This window comes from Pezoporus wallicus, unplaced genomic scaffold, assembly GCF_028554395.1.
Source record: "Pezoporus wallicus isolate ANWC-B61680 ecotype Strahan unplaced genomic scaffold, APGP_CSIRO_Pwel_v1 scaffold_11491, whole genome shotgun sequence".
NCBI lineage: Eukaryota > Metazoa > Chordata > Aves > Psittaciformes > Psittacidae > Pezoporus > Pezoporus wallicus.
This window is the reverse complement of record NW_026642649.1, coordinates 527,137-546,407: the sequence shown is the minus strand read 5'-3', so window position 1 is coordinate 546,407 and position 19,271 is coordinate 527,137. Positions and strand designations below refer to the sequence as shown.

General features: G+C 44.2%; 1 protein-coding gene across 2 annotated transcripts in view; it reads left to right on the top strand.

Annotated features, from left to right (window-relative positions):
- The window catches only part of ELMO1 (engulfment and cell motility 1), a 222,404-nt gene that overhangs the window by 82,216 nt on the left and 120,917 nt on the right, over positions 1 to 19,271 (top strand). For both annotated transcript variants that reach the window (XM_057431309.1, XM_057431311.1), the window contains one exon: positions 4,643 to 4,751. In XM_057431309.1, the coding sequence (XP_057287292.1) occupies positions 4,643 to 4,751 (109 nt within the window). The remainder of the gene's footprint in view (positions 1 to 4,642; positions 4,752 to 19,271) is intronic.

The window sequence follows — 19,271 nt, the reverse complement described above, 5'->3', positions numbered from 1 at the left end:
GTTCCATATTAATGCAGGATTGCTTTAGACAGAACTGCAAAATAGGTCTGGGGAAATGCTCCTTTTTAATAGTGCAGCAGTGCTTCTTGAGCTGCCTGCTGTGGGATTTAGTAAGTATTGGAGCAGCTATAGTGGGTCTTGCCTTTCACTTCTGTATTTGCTTCCTAATCACAATGAATCTATTCCATTGCCAAGCTCTGAGGTTGGCTCAATAATCTGAGAATTACATCTGCAGTTGCTGTGGGCAGTATACTCTGAGCCAGTTCCACCTTTAATGTGAGGGATTAAGGTATTGGCTAAGTCGATATTCCTTCCCAGTGAAAGGGGAGTATTTCCGTGTGGTGGTTTCATCTTCCTGGATGTTGATGAGGAAGCTTTTGAATTCATTCAGAACAGGTATTAACTTCATTATTGAAGCTGACGCAGATTTTTAAGCCCATGGTAGTCAAAATGTGGAAAATTAAGCATCTGTGATGTTGGCCTGACACTTGAATTAATGTCCTTGTCCGTGGCTTTGGTGGGTATCTTGTAAAGGCAGGTGAGCATTCTTTGGGTGATGCTGAGCACCGCTGATTATAACACAAAGGAAGTGCAAAAGAGCTTGCTGTTGGAAACAACATCTCTTCTAAGGAGGAATGTTCTTTCCTGTAGCTCTCTAAATGCTTTGCTGGACAATTGGATGTTGGAGGGCTGCCTTCTCCTTCTTGAAAAGACTTTTGACTTTGGGGTGCTTCAGTCTGGCTAAATCCCAGGAGAAATTCAACTGTTACCAGTGCTGCCCGACATGTCTGCCTTGGGAAACATGATCAAGCCTTTATTTCTCTTTCTGATCACTCTTTGGTTTTGTTTGGTGATTGGGGAATGTTTCTCCTCAATTTACAGCAGGAATGTGTAAGAGAGAAGTACGTATAGCGGGTTACTGAAAACCAGTACAGACTGTGCAGATCTGCTTTCTGCTGCAACTGCTGTCCAATTCCCATACCTTAATAGGCCATGGAGTTTCTTTTGTAGAGATGTCAAGAAAATGGATAACGCTGATTTCCTAAATATTTCACCTCCTTGCATTTTTAACAACGTTGTTAAACCTCTTCCTTTCTCCTCTTCTGCTGGTCAATTCAGTCTCATTCTTCTTGTGATGCCAGGTTTGTTCTCATTTTGTGCTGCTCTCACTCATTTTCTCTATTTTCCTCCCTTTTCCCCTCACATTGTTGGGAGTTACACATCAGGGTTGTTCCTGCTTTGCCTCATGGTCATGGACAGTATTGATAAAGAGGAAGAGAAGAGGGTCTGCAGCATTTAGTACTCTTGTACCGTGAGCTGGGTTTGGGTATAACATCCAGTGTACTAGAAGCTGTGTTTCATGTTGGACATTCCCAATTCTGCAGCTTTGCAGGACTACAGCAAGGGAAAACCAGCAGCACATTTCTAAGGGCAAAGCAAAGGGCAGCCAGGCAGACCAGGGTTGAGGTAGGACTGAAGAAGATGGAACATGAGCCAGCACTGTGCCCATGTAGACAAGGCAGCCACCAGCATCCTGGCCTGTATCAGCACCAGTGCAGCATCAGGGCCAGGCAGTGGTTGTGCCCCTGTACTGGGCACTGGTGAGGATGCACCTTGAATCCTGTGTTCAGTTCTGGGCCCCTCACTGCAGGAGAGACATTGAGGTGCTGGAGCAGGGCCAGAGAAGGGAATGGAGCTGGTGCAGAGCCTGGAGCACAGGGGTGATGGGGAAGGGCTGAGGGACCTGGGGGTTCAGTCTGGAGAAGAGAAGGCTCAGGGGGGACCTGATGGCTCCCTACAAGTGGCTGACAGGAGGATGGAGCCAGGAGGGGCTGGGCTCTGCTCCCAAGGAACAAGGGATGGGACAAGAGGAAACGGCCTCAAGCTGCACCAGGGCAGGTTTAGATGGAGCTGAGGAACAGTTCCTGCCCCAGAGGGTGCTCAGGCATTGGAACAGGCTGCCCAGGGCAGGGCTGCAGTCACCATCCCTGCAAGTGTTTAAAAAGACTCCTGGATGTGGCACTTAACATGGGTTAATGTGGCACTAACATGGGTTAGTGGTGGCCTTGGCAGTGCTATGTTAACGGTTGGACTTTTAGGATCTTAAAGGTCTTTTCCAACCTAAATGATTCTGATTCTGTGGAGCCGAGGGTTCTCTTGCAGTGTCTGCCTTTAAGTATTTGTTTCCCCCAGGCAAATTTAACCTGCTGCCTATGAAATGTCTGGTGGATGTGCAGCTCACTGCGGATTTGTGAGGGGGAGGAGGAGAAAGATAATAGGGTGCAGCCACTTCATGAGCATTAATGATAGACCTCCGTTTGAATGAAGGTTGTGTGTGGGCTTCGTGACTTCCTCAATCCTTTCCTTTCCTTGGTAAAAGCACTGTTGTGATGGAAACGTGGATCAAGTCAGCTGTGTGCTCTGTAGACACACAGAAGTGGTGTCGGTCTGGAGCTGTGTTACGTTTCTTTCCCTGCTCTTGTTTTCACCAGTTTATGAAGTAAACATGTCCATTCCCTGCTTATTTCTCCTTCATAACCAGAGTGATAGAGGAAATGACATTAAAACCATGCCATTATCAGCTGTATTTATAGCGTTTGACTTTGGAACAGGATATGAGTCGCGAAGCCGTGAAAGGAGATTACAGATATAATAATGAATGTTGTAAATCTGAAATCTGTTGCCGAGACCAGGAATGATTTCTCTTTGGGTATTTATAAGAACCCTTTTTTTCCCTTCCTCTTTCCCTTTTTGCCGTCGCTGTTTCATTCGCAAGATCCGTATCTGCCAGAATCGCCTGCAGATATTTAGATGGAGTAAAGGGCCTTCCATCCTCCTTTCTTACAGAAACGTGACATGGCAGCTCGGCCTCGTTCTGCACAGCAGATGCTGAAAGATGGAGCTTGCAAAGTGTGGCTGAGGATCGTTTCAGAGCTGCTTTACATATTGATTACTCAAATTGCCATTTAATTTGCTGTATAGCAATACATGGTGCCTTAACTATTTCTCCGGCATTCTTATTGATTGCTGTAATCCTGCCTGACATAATATGCATATATGGTGTCACCATTAAATATTTATGTGCTCATGAAATGTTAATATGTCGGGTTAATGTGAAACTCAACAAAATGCATTTGCCAGAAGTGAGCGGGAATGCTGATCTGCCTGCTTCCCTTCCCCTTGCATTTTGCCTCTCCATTGATTTTATTACCAGCGTTTCTCTGCTGTATCTAAATCTGTGTCAAAGCCCCCTGCTCCAGTATGCAGGTTTTATGTTTTATTATGGGAGAGATAAACCACAATAATAATAAAACAGGAGAAGCAATCTCGGAGAGGTGTTGAGACACAGCTTCACACTGGGCTTGGGCTGCTCTGTCGTTGCTCCTGCATTTGGGTATGGAAATGCAGCACGGTCCTCCAGGAAAGAGGCTGAAGCAGGATGATTCATCCGGAATGCAAAATCATATTCACATGTTCCGTGAACAGTGGCTGCAGCAACGTAGAACAGAAATTGCAGGGGTGTTTTTGGTGCAGCTGTTACCCAGAGATGATACGGAACAATTAGATGTAATGTAACCCAAAACATTGAGAAGGAAAAGTAGCTCCTCATGGGAAAGCGATGAACATGGTTCTGACACTGCCCTGTTGGAAGAGGCCAGGAAAAAGTCAAATATTTATCATATCCCTGAGAATTTTCTGAATTTCTGTGCAAAGTCTGAAGGTGATTTAAAAAACCCACCAGTGGAAAGCAGCATGAAGGGGTTATCCACTCCTGTAACACAGAGAGTGACCAGCCGTTTACATGCCCCATCCCTGGCAGCATTCAGGACCAGGTTGGACGAGGCCTTGGGTGCCATGGTTTAGTGTGAGGTGTCCCTGCCCATGGCAGGGGGGTTGGAACTGGATGATCTTAAGGTCCTTTCCAACCCTAACTGTTCTATGGTTCTATGATTTGTGGTGCTGGGGAAAACGTTATCCAGCTGTGTGTGATATGGCAGGACTCAGCAGGTGTACAAGTGTGCAAGGAACTCTTTTCTCCCATTTATTTTGCAGTGTCACTCAACCGAGAATACAGAGGCTCTGCTTGAGTTGCTTTTGCAGCATTCATAGGCTTGATGCAAGAGTCATAGCTCCCTGAAATGTTCTGCACATGAGCACAAGTTTCTTCCACAATACAGAACATGTGCACGTTCTCTTCCGTTGAGGGCTTCCCTTTGAGTTTTGACGCTTGGATCTTTTTTGGAGCCTGAATCCCACTATGTTTTTGGGTTTTTTTAATATATCCTTCTAGGTGTGTCCATGTCGCCACATCATTATATCTCATTTCCTTTAAATGGCAACTTTGAAATGAAATGCTTTCTTCTCTTTGGCTTCTACTGCAGTTCCTCGAAGCCAGGGGTGCTGCAGAACAGGAGCATTGCATAGGAATGGCAAAGCTTCCTAGCTGGCCATGGAGCAGCACTGCTTCTGTGTTGCTGGCTGCCTCAGACATAGGTCATTTACCTGGTTCATGAAAATAGAGCCTCCAATTACAGGCTCCTAAATTCAACCTGCTGTATCTTGCATATGTGGGATGCGGAGGACAGTGCTTCAGCGCATGGGTTCTTCAGACTGATCTTTTCCTGTTTTGCTTCCTCCTCAGATTGTCCTGGAGAACAGCAGTCGAGAAGACAAGCATGAGTGCCCGTTTGGCCGAAGTAGCATTGAGCTGACGAAGATGCTGTGTGAAATACTGAAAGTAGGAGAGCTACGTAAGTTGCCCTGTTTGTTTGACCTCTGAGAGCCATGGAGGCAGTTCAGTGATGCCTGAAGTTTATTTCAATACATGAATTTTCTCCTGAGGACCGGTTCTCAGTGTAGTCACATGCTGAACACTGGCACTCAAAATGACTGTGTCTGCTTTGCTGTGTCTTTTACTGGTTTGTGAGCATACCAGCAATGAGGATGGAGTAGGGGAAATGGTCACCCAGTCCTGGAGTCTCTTCTATATGAAGCAGGTTAGCTGCATCATTTCTGGATGGGTCAGCTCATTTCCCATTGGTTGATCTGCTGTAGGAGACTTTATTGTCTTACCATTCCAGGGGCTTATCCATAGGTTGGTTTTATATGAGTATCATAGTCATTCTTTGTGGGATTGCTCATCTAAAGTGGCACATCCTGTTTTCTCTTAGATATCTAGTGCTCTATCTAAATACCAGATGACACTTTTACTCTAGCAGTGTGCTATGAAATACTGTATTTTAATACAGAGTAAACGAGCTGTCTTTGGCTTCGATTATAGTCCCTAGACAAGTTGTTAGGTACTATCCAACAGAAAAGGATGTCTGTATCTTTGTTAGTCTGGAGTGTCGGTGTTTAACTATCGGTATCTATGTATAAACTTCGCTTACCCATCAGTAATATTCCGGATCCAGCTGCAGTCTGGTTTGGCAGGCTTTTCTTGTTGCACGAGCAGGGGGCACAACTGAGATGCTTTGTTTCTTTTGGAGACATTTTGTTCCTGTTGAATTTTTTCCCTAATAAAGATTTTTCTTCCACCTTTACATCCAAGTCCATAGAATTTAGTGAGAGAAGAGCGATGCAAAAGGCAGCAGGAAAGCCTATAGGTATCACTGATTCTTGTACCTACTAGCTCTGAACCGACATGAAGAGCTGTTTTAAAAGTATAGTTTGGCTGTTGAAACAACTGAAGCTTTCAAATGCAGTGTCTTAAGTCTCAATTTTTTGGCTGGTAGTTGTAGGAGGAACACACAGCCTCAACAAAGCTGTGAACCCACTTGAATTGAGTGCTAAAGATCAGTTTTGTTTTTACAAATGCACAGGAAACTCCCTGGGATCCAAAGTACCGCTTCGTAGGTGCTGTTCTGTGCATGTCCCATAGCTCTGTGGGACTTGTGCTGCAGCTGGCTGCTAATGAAGGTGATTGATGTAGAGGTCATCCAGGCATCCCAAACATCTTCGCTGTGTCATAGGAAGTCATTCAATAAATAAACCCCTTTTTTTGCCACACGCATGTTTGTTGTCCATATGCAGGGGTCTGTTAGTATGTAGATGATTTGCCATGGATGGTACTGTTTGTTCTGATTGCTTTTAACTTCTGCAGGTAGGTCCTGTCATGGCTTTATTGTGTGGTCTTTTAAATTGAGGACTGTGAATACAATAAGAGGACTTGGGGTGAGGGGGCTGGGTTACCATATGAAGAAAATACGAAAGGAAAGCTATTTTTTCTGTTTTAGTTTTAGAAAGACAATAAATAGACGTATTTTTTTCACTTGTTTGGGGGTTTAAAGTGAGGGGGTTTTGTTCGGGCTTGGTTTTTTGTTGCTGAAGTTCTGTTTCATGAAGAGTAGCAGTATGGTTTGGAAGTGTGGGGTTAGAAAGGAAACTGAAAATTTCCCCAAGGGTATCTCTGGCTAAGGAGTGTGACCTGGTAGTGTTCTGGAGGCACTTGATTTGGTGTTAGTGAAGCTGCAAGTCACTGGGATGCCCGGTGCGCTGCTTTGCACCACTCCAGTGGTGTCCTTCCATAGGTGTGTGATACCATACAGACATCTGATGCTGAGGAGAAGTGCACTGCTGGTTCTCTGGATGGAAACCAGACGTAGCACAACTGACTTCTGTAATGTGATGCTAATCTACACCCACAGAACATCTGCCTCTGGGTGTGGCAGCAGGGTTGCATTGTGGTCTTAACATTCACAGGGGACAGAGCTAAGGTTGCCTCTAACTCATCTTGACGATTCACCTGGTTGCCGGTGTGTTTCCTTAATGGCTTTGTGTATGTGGAGCTCTAATGGTCATTTGAAAAGGCTGTTATAAAACACACCTTTCAAATGATGTACACAAAAAGGGTTTCCTGAAAATGGCTGTGGCAGAAACGCATCTTAGCCCAGCTGTGATCAGCAGTTTAGCCTGGCGAGGAGTGCAAACCAGAACTGACATTTCTGGGAAATGCACGTTTGGGTTCATTCTTCACTTGAAAATAAATAGTGTATTTCTGAATAGGACTGGACATCTTAAAACTCAGTAGTTACAGTTCGGGGCAGACGTGCCTGCCGTAGTTTGTGTGTGAGAGGTTTCATGATGTGTTTAGGCTGCCGGGGTTTCTTTGGACATGCAGAACTCGTCACTTTTTCACACTGGAACATGGGCCTTTTTTCTTACCAGTTTCTAAACTGTGTAATTTAAAAACCACAATAAATGACCTTTTGCTCATGAAATATTCAGCAGTCGAAACTTTCTTAAAGTGCAGAGTAGATAAAAGCTGCTAGACTGTCCATTATTCATGAAGAACACTTTAATGCTGATTACATTCCCCTTGCTCCACTGTATTAAATGCCTTCAGGCCACAAGAAGACATTTTGCCGTGTCTTTTTGGTCCTTTCAAGCACACGTTCATCCCAGGAAGAGCTCACAAGAAAGTGTTCAAGGCCGCCTCTTCTGGTTTTGTATTTCCTCAAATCCAGGTATTGGACTTCTTAATTCTTTGACTTTGGTTCCAAGATGTTCATCTTGGATGAAGCAAGGCGTTCCCTTGGAAATTCATCTCTTCTTCAGCAAAGCATTTTGAAGGAATGAAAGCTAATGTAGGCTCCATCTTCCCTCTTCCTCCCTACAGTTTCGGTCTGTGACATGTACACTCGGGGGGGGGGGAGGAATTGCCCATGTAACAGACCCCTGGTACAGCTTCCCAGGGTTGTTGTTGCCTTGTTCCCATACAGGTTCAACTGAAATAGTTTAGTGTTGGAGCTGGTGAAGAGCCTTGTAGCTGACAGAGGAACGATAAATTAATGCTGCATGCACTGAGGGAAGACGATGCTACTAACACAGCAGTAGTCTAAAGATGTTCATAAGCCAGTATCCTTGCATGCCTGAAGTTATTCTGTAGTTAAGGCATGTCAGACTTCAAGTGTTTTTCTGCGTGTTGTCGAGCAGGACACAGATGTTTAACTGTCAGCGTTGTTATTTGATTGCTTTGATGGGTGGTGTTTAGGGGCCTCTGCAAAACTCTGCTCTTGAGCTTAATGACACACCGCAAGGGTACATGCCATATGTCATGTGTATGGATTGTCCTAAAGCTTCTGTCAGATAAACAGCTTCTTCACTGGGTTTCCTTGCTTTTCTGTCGTGGGGGATTGAATTGCCCCAGGGTTTTGTTAGACTTGATAAATTTACAGCATTTTTTCCTCAAAAGAGAACATCTAAAATGCGAAGGGATCGTAACGCCTTTAATGCTGTTGGCACGTTCTTGCTATAGATTTCTCGCTGCGATCATTGCCCAGGTTGCAGGATAGAAGTGCTCTAGAAATACTTTTATTATGTCCCTTTATCAAATGGAACGTGCCGGGCAGTCGTAGGCATGCAGAGATGTTCGTGGCTGTGCCCGCTGAGATGAAGGTAATCGAATCTCATGCTTCAAGGAGTAAGCTGATCGCTGCAGGGCGCAGGGAGCACTTCTTCATCTTTGCAGTTTTTCCTCTGCATTACACAATGCCTAGCGTGCAGCAGAGCTTGTTTCTGTTGGTGTGTCCCTGAAAGCACATTGGTCACTGCAGGACCTGACCTGAGGGTTCACCTGGTTTGGTTTTCCTTTTGCTACAGCAGATCCAGTACTTTTATAACTGAATGCCGTATTTTACAGGCTTTTTCCCCTCACTTGAAAGATAATTGCCTTTTCACCCTCCTCTTCCTCCTCCTCCTCTTACATTTAAATAGAATAGAGCCCCACAAAGAGTAAATAAAATTAGATAAAGGGATTTTTACTGTTCTCACGTTTCTTCTTGCAGTTCTGTTTTCTGGAGACTGAAGCATTTTACAAGCCAGGAAATGTTTGTTAGGAAGTTGAGAAACTTTTCTGGCCAAAAAGGTATTTAGTAGCAATTTTCTGTTTCATCTGGAACATTCATCCCTGCTTCAGAATGTAATAACTAAAAATAAATCCTAACCTCCTTTGTCCTAGTTTTCCATTCATTCCAACATATCCACCTTTGTATTCCCTTGCCCAAACCATCACCATATCAGATAACTCCCAGTCACAGCAAAAATTAGGCAGAACTTGAGTGACAGCTTGAAGATGAGCAGCATCCGAAAAGTATTTCGGTAGTGATGAGTGAAGGGGGGGGGATCTAAAATAATCCTTATTGATCTTGAGTTCTAAGGGTTCCTGTGGAAACACGACTAGTAATTTAGCCATTCCTGACTATAGGGATGTTAACTACCCTTGTCCTTCTTGATACAAAGTGAGTAAGTTGCTGAGTAGTCTGACTTGTACTTTTGTTCTGCATGATAGCAGAATCTTATTTTATCCAGCAGCCCTCTCTTGTGTTTGCTGGCACAGTTCCACAGGGTAGACAGAAGGAAACTTCTCTTTTCTAGGAAGATGCTAATTCCTTTGCAGTTAACCTCTTCTTGCTCTAAAAAGTCTCCATCTCTTCATGCCTGTGGTAATCTGTGACGTCTATACAAACCGTCTGCTGTAATCTGTGCGAATGGGAGCAGCACAGCTGCAGACACCTTTCATTCGTACCTCCGAGTGACAGGAAGGCACATTTTGGAATGTGACTTTCTACTCATGCCACTGTTGGCTTCAAAGTCTCCTTGGGTCAGTTAGCTAAACACCCTGACCAGGCTGGCCAGTATCCTCTTGTGGTTTTTCCTGTTGTCTCCAGCCATATGTCTGCTCTTTGATCTCTTCAGAGCAGGGACCATGACTTGGTTTAGATGTGCAAAGTGTTTAACTTCATTGCATCCTGCGTTCAGGATTCTGTAGCTTCTTTGAAATGACGTTACAATTTCCAGTGTTATTAGTAATAATCAAAAGCATGGTGTATGAGGGAACTCAAAAACCACTTCAGGGCAAGAAAGACGTGGATAGAAGGGATTTTTTTAGAAAGTGATTAATGCATCAAAAGACAACAAAGAGGTAACTTGATTAAGCGTGAAGAGCTCTTTCATCTGGTAATGAAAGGGATAGCACGACTCAAGGCGTGGAAGTTAAAACCTGATAAATTCAAACGTGGGAGCAAGGTATAACCATTAGCTATGAGGGTGCTGAGCTGAGGAACTAGCAGAAGAGAAACAAAATGAGAGAAGAAGATGAAGAATGATGAGAGAATTAAAAGAAATATCTTGATGTTGCTGTCCTGTGATGACTGGAAGTTGTAGCTCTGGCATATTTGATAGAACAGCTGTACCTTGTGTTAATGCGGTTAGTGGAACCCAGTTTTGCGATTTGTGCTTTAATTTGGGTGGAGGGGGGCTATAATGGATGATGTAGGAACTGAAAAGCCTGGGCAGATGTGACAGGAAACAAGGAATATTTCAATATTTTGGGTTATTGCCGTAGGAAAAGGTATACATAAAATCTTCAAATTTTCTCCTCGTTTGAAAACTCTGCATCTCTTCTGAGCTTGTAGGACTTTGCTCGCTGTTCGTTCTGTCTGTTCCATACCTCGTGCTTTCCAAAGGAGGTGTAAGTGAAGACTGAAAAACACAGCAAAAAGCCATCTTGCGCTGTCAGTCACTGGAACAGGCTGCCCAGGGAAGTGGTGGAGTCTCCATCCCTGCAGGTGTTTAAAAGATGTGTAGATGTGGTGCTTAAAGACATGGTTTAGTGGTAGCCTTGGCAGTGTCAGGTTAATGGTTGGACTCAATGGTCTTAAAGGTCTTTTCCAACTTGCATGATTCCGTGATTCTAGTGGTGCCTGCCTTGTAGAAAGAAGCAGTAGGCAAAATCTTAGAACAAACTTCAGGCTTTTAAAGTTCATTTGCAACCTGTAGGAAGAAAAGCTTCAGTCGACTGAGGTGCAGCCAACTGTTTCTTGCTTATCCAGAACAATTTCTCTACGTTTTTAGGGTTAGTCACCGTTCAGGGACAGTTTAATGCTAAGCAGATTGGAATTTAGAGGAAAATCCTTTTGGAATCCGTTCTGGACCTCCTGATTTCACTTTGTGGTAATGTTTTATGAATTTGGATTTATTAAAAAGAGCCAAAGTCTCTCGTATTTTGCAGCAAGCTGTGTTTCAAACTTGAAGTAAGCCCTGATGGTTTCACAGCGCTGCTGTGCAGCAGACTGGAAATTCTGCAGCTGCTCCTTGGAAAGAGGGATATAGTTGCTTAGAATCAATGTATAAATGTCCAGTGTTGATTTAATGGCAACTTTCACTGTACTTTAGTACTACTTTGTATAGTCCAGCAGTGTTTGCGTTGGCAAAGCTAGTGGGTGTTCAGGGTGTGTTGAGGTGAAGAAGTGCACTTGAGGTTTTGGTGTCTGGAAAAGGCAGAGTGATTTTTGGAGTGTGTAGACAATTGCATTAGGAGGAGAACAGCATAAACTGCTGGTTCCTGTATTTCCCAAGAAAAGATTGTACTTGCAAAGGCTGGAAAATGCGCAGTATTCTGGGACCTTGCAAAGAATATCCCCTTCATTGAGCACTTGAACATCCTGCATCTAGGTAGTGAGTGTGCCACTGATTGTCCCAGGTTGTCCCTGCATCATGGATGCTTGCAAGGCACTGGAGGCACTTCTGGATTGCTGTGGAGTCAGCTCCTTTGTCAGACTCTTTGAGACTTTTTAACTTTCTTTATTTGAAGTTATCCAAGGCCAGGTTGGACACAGGGGCTTGGAGCACCCTGCTCTAGTGGAAGGTGTCCCTGCCCGTGACAGGGGTTGGAGCTGGATGAGCTTTAAGCTCCCTTCCAACCGAAACCATTCTATGATGCTGTATAGCTGTACTTAAGTTTTAGCACCACTCGATACTGTGGAAAGCTGCTTCTAAACTAAGTGATCATATAAGCACTTGAAAGCCGTGAAAGAAGTGTTTGCATGAAGAGGTTAGAGTCGGCCATCAGTCATTCATGATCAAGTGAAAGGGGTATGTCCTTGATTTATTGTTTTACAAGAGTGTTTTCTCAAAGAGTTGATCAAAACACAATGAAGACAGAGCAGTGAGAGCCTGAGAGCTTAATATGTTTTCCTTAAGTCGTCATTCACTAGCAGTACTGAATTATAAAACATGATCAAACTGCCCTTAGTGTTTTGCTGGAAATCTTTACCAGTCAAACTCTGTCTTTGCAAGCAGAAATAACAGTAGTGGTGAGTAACCTGAAGGACTGGAGTTGCTCTGTGTAGGTGACAGAGGTGTTTAACACTGGATTATTGATGTTATGAACTTATTGAAATACCATCCATCGCCTTCATTCCTGTTGAAGTGCTGGCTCATGCAAAGCTCAAGAAAATGAGTTTCCAACAATTAAGCTCCACTTGCCCTTCTTGAAGAAGCGTAGATTAGCTGGAACTGGGACAGGAAGAAGTTACAGACCCTCAGGCCTTTAGCAGACCGTGGAGATGTTCGCATTCAGCAAGAGCTCTTTATAGTGCTGGCTAAGTGAAATAAAACCAGGAGTCTGCAGGACTGTATTTTGCTCGTTTTCAGGAAGAAGTGTTCAAAAAGTGAGTACATCCACTCTTGAAACTGCCCTTTCAGCTTTACTTGCTTCCTCCCCGTGCAGCGTTCTGTATTTCTGGATTAGCAGAAATTTTGCAATGATGTTGTGAATGCATTTTCATGGCATATTTCTTTATACGTGACAAGGAATTGAATGTCTTGTTTCATAACGTTTCTGGTCTCTTTGTGCTGGCGTTTCCCCGTGGCTATCTCTTGTGAAGTATAAAATAGCATAATTGTTCAATCTAGAGCTTTAATACCTTCTAGCAAGGGAGAGGGAAGGGGATTCTTGATTTTGGATCCTGATTCTCCAGATAGCTTGGAGAATTGGCACGCTGTATGTGTTAGTTGTGTGCCTATAGATTCTGCTTAGTCATTAGAGGAATGTAATTAAACGCTGCCTACTCCAGGAAGCCACCACAGTAGGCAGTTTATTGTCAGGGAGACACATGTGCATGTAACCATACAGGCTCCCGGTCTTTGTCTCTGAAGCCAGGTTGTTGTAGGAGTTTAGGCTCCCGTTATTCGTTATTTCATGTGTTGGGGATATTGGAACAACATGGAGCTCTCTGTGAAGAATGATTAGATACATAAGCACTTTCTGACAGAAGAGTTGGTAGCTGCCCCTGAACACCTCTTAATGCACTATGCCCCTTTGGCATGGAAAGCCGTGACTCTCCTGCATCGTTCCAAGATGTTTCTAAAGGAAACACTCATGGCTCAGTTTAGAGATATCTCTGTTCTTTTCCTTTAAGTCTTGCTCGTTGCTGAAGTTTGTACACAGGCTTTCTTCTTGCAGTTTCAAATGCTGTGTATGAGCAGACCTCTGGCCTCCAGCATTTCTAGGTTCCCACTCCTTCAGGACTAAGCTCTCTGCTCATTTTCTCTGGGCCTTTGTGCTTTATATGTGCACAGCTTGCTAAGTTACTCAGTAATGATCCCCCAGCCTGGCTGGTGGCTATATTTCTGCCCTCATTACCACTACAGAGCATCAGTTTAATTATTCTGAGCAAGGACTTGAAACATCCATCAGCTGCATCCAGATTTGTTGTCTCTTCACATCAAAGACCCGCTTGATAACAGACACTTTAAAAACCATAGCATAATAATGTTAGCTATAGGCATGTGTGAAGAGACTGATAAATAGCTAAGGAAAAATGCTGGACTCCTCATTCATCTGAAGTAGATTACTGAGGCACAGAAAGTAATTGGTTGGTTTTGTACATATGAGTGTGAAAGAGTCTGTTGGTGTGGCACTGACTCTCTTGAGCTTTTGCAGTAAACTTCCTTCTGGTGGATAGTAAGCCCTTTGGGTGATTGCTCTCTGGCTGGCTGTACTTCATTGTTAAGTTTAGAACCTCTAAGCACAAAAAGTAGTGTTGGTATATGCATAGTAAAAATCTAAGGCAGGGTCACCGATAGGTTGTTCTTTGGTTCTCTCCAAGCACTCAGTGAGAATTAAGCACCAAACTTACTAAACCAGAAAGCAAAGAAAATGGCCTTATAACCGTACATTTCATGTGTGTTCATCTTAATGTTAACATGTTCACGTTATCATTGCAAACATATTTTGTCCTTCGTGTGTTCAGGTGTCCATAGTCGTTGTCTGGTGTAGAATACAGTTGTTTCATCCCCATTGGTGACAGGACATTGTTGAGCTGTACCTAATAGGACTGAACACAACAGAATTCGCAATGGGTTTGCCACCAGGCGAAGCAGAGCTTGCAGGACCAGAGCACCATGGTTTAACCCCAGGCAGCAACTAAGCACCATGCAGCTGCAGTGGGATGGGGAGAATCAGAAGAAGGTAAAACCCATGGGTTGGGATAAGGACAGTTTCATAACTGCAATTAAGTAAAATATAATAATGATGATGGTGAAAAGGAGGGGGAGGGAGGAATAAAATCCAAGGATAATAGGGAAAAAACCCGATTCAAACCACTAAGTGATGCACAATACACTTGCTCACCACCCTGACTGGTGCCTGGCCTGTCCCTGAGCAGTGATTGGCAGCTCCCAGCCAACTCCCCCCAGTTTCTATACAAAGCATGATGCTGTATGGTATGGAATAGCCCTTTGTCTAGGGTCAGGTGTGCTGCCTCTGCTCACTCCTGGCTTGCATCCCTTCTCACTGGCAGAGCCTGAGAGACTGATAAGTCCTTGATCAGGGTAAGTGCTACTGAGTAATAACTAAACATCTCTGCATTATCAGCATTGTTCTCAGACTGAAGCCAAAACACAGCCCTGCATCAGCTACTAAGAAGAACATTAACTCTGTCCTAGCTGAAACCATGATGCAGCCTTTCATTGTCCAAGCTGCAGGCTGTAGAGTAGCCCGGTTGCCATTTGTCTGAGGCTTTAAGAGTAGATGGCAAACCTTACCTGAGATGTTTAAAGAGATTTCAGGATGTGTAACCGAGCAGGGAAAGTTACCTTAAGTCCGAAAGAGGCCAAAAATTGGCTGAGCCATAAACCAGGAGTGTCTCTGCTGGTCATGCTGGAGGCAGAGACCGGTACCAAAATAGCTGAAACCATTTTGGAAGAGGAAAGAAACTGTCAGAGCCAGTGCCAATGACAAGAGACTGTGAGGAAGAAGATGGTTTTCCTCAGAGAGAAGGTTTGAGTATGCCTGTCAGGCCCCCAACTCATTAGTTAATAAGGCTGCAATGAATTTCAGTTTAGACTTTGGATTTTCATGCTTTGCAGGTATCAAAGGCATGCTTGGTGTGCAGCCACAGTGCAGGCTGGCCACTGCTGTTCAAAGTAGTGAATCCTTCACTATCCAAGAGCTTGGGCTCGGGGCGCAGTGTACCCTCTGCTGTTCACCTTTATTGCCTGCTTTTCCCCCTATGACTGTTCTTCAGCTGTGCTTTGCTGAAACACAGCAAGCATCAGCTTGTGATTGGGCTGGAGCAGCTCTTGGTGCTGTTATGCCTCATGGCCGTGGTACCAGCTCAGGGTTTAGATCCTAGTAGCCTTTGCCTAAATGAATGTCCTAGGGTCCTGTGTGCTTCCATTGTGGAAGTACTGCCTTTTCATGTAGCAGTCCATGATCAGGATTGTCATAAGGCTGGAAGGACTGGAGGATCGCTGATCTGCACTAGTGTTTTGTTGGTTTGCTGTATTTAAAGGTGTTCAGAGTCTTGAGGATTATTGGCGAGGTATTGAGCTCTGCCCACAGAAGCTGTGGCTGCCCCATCCCAAAGGCAGGTTGGACGGGGCTTGGAGCAACCTGCTCTAGTGGAAGGTGGCAGGGGGATGGAACAGGATGAGCTTTAAGGTCCCTTCCAACCCAAACCAGTCTGGGATGCTGTGATTTACTGGCAGATGTTTGGAAGCGTGTCCTGGAATTGTCCTCTTCTGTCAGCTTTCATCAGTGGAGCCGTCAGCCACCCCTTCCATTTCCTCCCCCTTCTCTGTAGCAAAGGGTAGTTCTAACAACTATTTCCTTGCATTTGAAAATGCTGCACGTTGGGGTTTGTGTATACCTACCACATCCACAGGGTTTGCAGGGCAGCCAGCGTGGAACTCAACCTGTTGCATTCTTTGGCTGTGCTTGATTTGTGCGATTATGAGGTTCCCCCAGCCCCATTTTTAAATAGCACATCATCCTGGTTTAGGAACATTTGAGTTGTGTTTTCAATCTTTTTCCTAATATTTGCATATTAATAAGTAATTGAGAGACATTATGTAAATTTTGTGCCATGGTGAATATATTATCAAATCAAATGGCCTTTAAGGGTGATTGTAGAAAGCTAGGGAGACAAAATTTGACTGAAGTTAACTTCTCTTTTCCCATACCGTTAAGTACCAAAGACTTGGAATTGGCCCTTCAGAAATTCCAATGAAGTGTTGGACAGAAGGCATACCTTGGTAGGCTTTTTGGGGGGTTGGTTTGGGGCTTTGGGGTATTATTTTGTTTGGTTGTCTTTTTGCTGTCTGTTGTCTGAGGTGGCTTTCTCTGCATCTGTTAGAGTGAGCTTAGAAATAAACATAAAATCATAGAATCATAAAAGTACCGTTCTCAGTAGATAGAGTTTCAAGATGACACCAAATGTGGTGTGAAATGAGGAAAACTCCATTTATTGGAACTTCTGCATTAGATAGATGGGGCGTTAGGTAATGATGGATGTGTTAGGGACCTTCATGAGAGTCAGGATTTAAAACCTCATTGAATTTATACGCTGTAAACCTCCCAGTTAGCGTTAGCAGCAGCACCCTCTTGCATTACTTGGCTGTGATAAAGCTGAGCTGACCCTCAGACAGACAAATTTACGCATCCTCTGAGCACACTGAAGAGCTATTTCTGTCCCTGCTACTGACAATGAACAAATAACCAAGCATTTCCATCAGCAGCAGCTCTTTTCCTCCTCTTTTCCACCCCCAGATTCCAGGGGTGGGTGGTGACAGCTTGAAGTGATTAGATACATTTTCAGATACCTATTCATTTTGAATATTACCCAAAAAAAGTGTTTTTCCTTGTCACTGCTAAATTATGAATTTTTAAGTGTTTTGTAGATGTTTTGCTAAAGCTGTGACAATTATTTGCTTCTATTATCTGTTCCAGTTTAAACTTCCTGTGCAGTGCGTGTTCTTTTGTGTTCCCATTAAATGAACTTCTGCAAAATCCAGTGTTACTGTACACGTATCAATGGAAGGGAAAGCTTCGCATGCATGGGCAGTCACATCACAAGTGGTGTGTTTTATTTGGGATTGGATTTCACTTAGCGCAATAGGGAGCAATATTCCCCAAATGCCCTGCCACTTTTTTGGCATAGAAGCTATAGTAAAGGCTGGGGAAGGGGGATGCACAGCACGCACCCCTGTGAAATTCAAAGGCACAGCAAGAAGAAAGAATGAAGCAAGAAGTAAATTCCCCAGGGTTTTTCTCTTAATTTATAAATCTCAAGTCCATCCATTCACAAAAGAGATGCAGTCATCTGATCAGGAGGGGCTGGGCCCTGCTCCCAAGGAACAAGGGATGGCACAAGGGGAAACGGCCTCAAGCTGCACCAGGGCAGGTTTAGATGGAGCTGAGGAACAATTCCTGCCCCAGAGGGTGCTCAGGCATTGGAACAGGCTGCCCAGGGCAGGGCTGCAGTCACCGTCCCTGCAAGGGTTCACACACTGTGGAGATGAAGCCTCAGTGCCATGGGTTAGGGGTGGCTTTGGCAGTGTTAGGTTAATGGTTGGATTTGGTGATCCTAAAGGTCTTTCCCAACCTAGCTGACACTATGATTCTGTGACTTGCATAAGCAATTGAATTGCAGTCTTGAGGTATTTATGATCCAAACATGGTTAAGCAAAACCTGTGTATTATTTTGGAAGAACAAGATAAAGGGAAATCTAGGCAAATATAAGGTGTACCTTGCTCCTCATGAGAAGGCAGGAAACAAATTACTGTGCTGGCTCATTCTCAGTAGGCTCAGGTGGAGGAAACCTTTACATTTGGTACGGTGAGCTCATATACTGTGGTTGTACCAGGGTGTAAAAGGATGTGAGTCAGAGTCTGTTTCTTCTACCCCCTTTGTGTCTAAATTCTCTTGACCTCCTCCTCCAGGAGAGAGAGCTTTTGACAGATGTGGCCATGGTATTACCTGGCTTTGTAGCTAAAGGAAGAGTTTGTACCTCTTCCCAATTTGCTGTAGATAGTGAACAGTTGTGTGAAGAGTTGCTGTCCTGCACGTTCCTCCAGTATCAGTGTCCCAGGGAAGGCCGCAGGTTAGCAGATGGGTTAAAAGACAGGTAATCAATCTACTTCCAGCTGAAGTAGAGATTAAGCAAAGCTGACTTATGCAGTGAGGTTTAAAACAGCTGCTGCTACACGAAGGTGTGTTCCAAAACGTTTTTGAGGATTTATGTTTGTATTTAACTGAGCTGGGACATGAGCCCAGCGCCTTTCCAAAGTTTCTGTAAAAGTCTAGCTTCCCTGTGTCACCTCCTCGGTCTGATTGAGAATACTGCCTCCCTGTAGCAGTTAATGGCTGTATACCTTTCAGGAGCTCCAAAGCACATCAGAAGGCAGAAGAGGGGGCCAGAACTGCATCCCACTGACAGTTTCAGGGAGCCCTGTGAGTTATCACATCTGGTACAGCTATTCTCTTAAAACCCAAAAATTCCTCCTGGTTAGGAGTTGTTTCATTGGGGAAAATCTAGCATGTAAACCAGGCGTGCTCTGTTTCCTTTTTATCACACCTTCAGTTTGAAGGGTCGGCTTCTGTGTGTCATCTCATTAGTGGGAGCCCACCTGCTCCCTTTCTTCCCAAGCAGTCTGGCTGGTGCGTGTTGTGCGTATGCAGGCATGCACAAAGGTTTCCAGTTCCAGTCAGTGTTGGTTCCCATTAGGCTTCAGGCAGGAGAAGAAAGATGAACGATTCTGGAAGAGGAGGGAAAGATGCATGCACTTGAAAACTTGTCTGGAACGGTCCATCTCCCCTCACTCAACTAACAGCCATGTATGTATAATGAGAAACTTGCTCATTTGAGCTACACTAATGATGATTCTCACTGATCGGACTTGGGCCCTGATGTGGAATAAAGCAAGGTTGGTTTGTCATGTGCTTGTATATCACAGACTTTTTCATCCTATTTTCTAGTTGTGCCCTGCTTAATATGGAGTAAAACCCTCCATCCAGTATTCCAAAGAAACATTTGTTCTTGAGTCTTGCAGTATTGCCATCCAGACAAGCCATATTACAGGGCCTGTTGTGGCAGCATCTGTTTTATTCAGTGGAAAGATCTGTCTGAGATCTGAGGGAGGAACTGTTCGTCTTTCACTCCTCACACTCCTGTCTGAGAAACAAAAAGACTCGTGCAGTAACAGG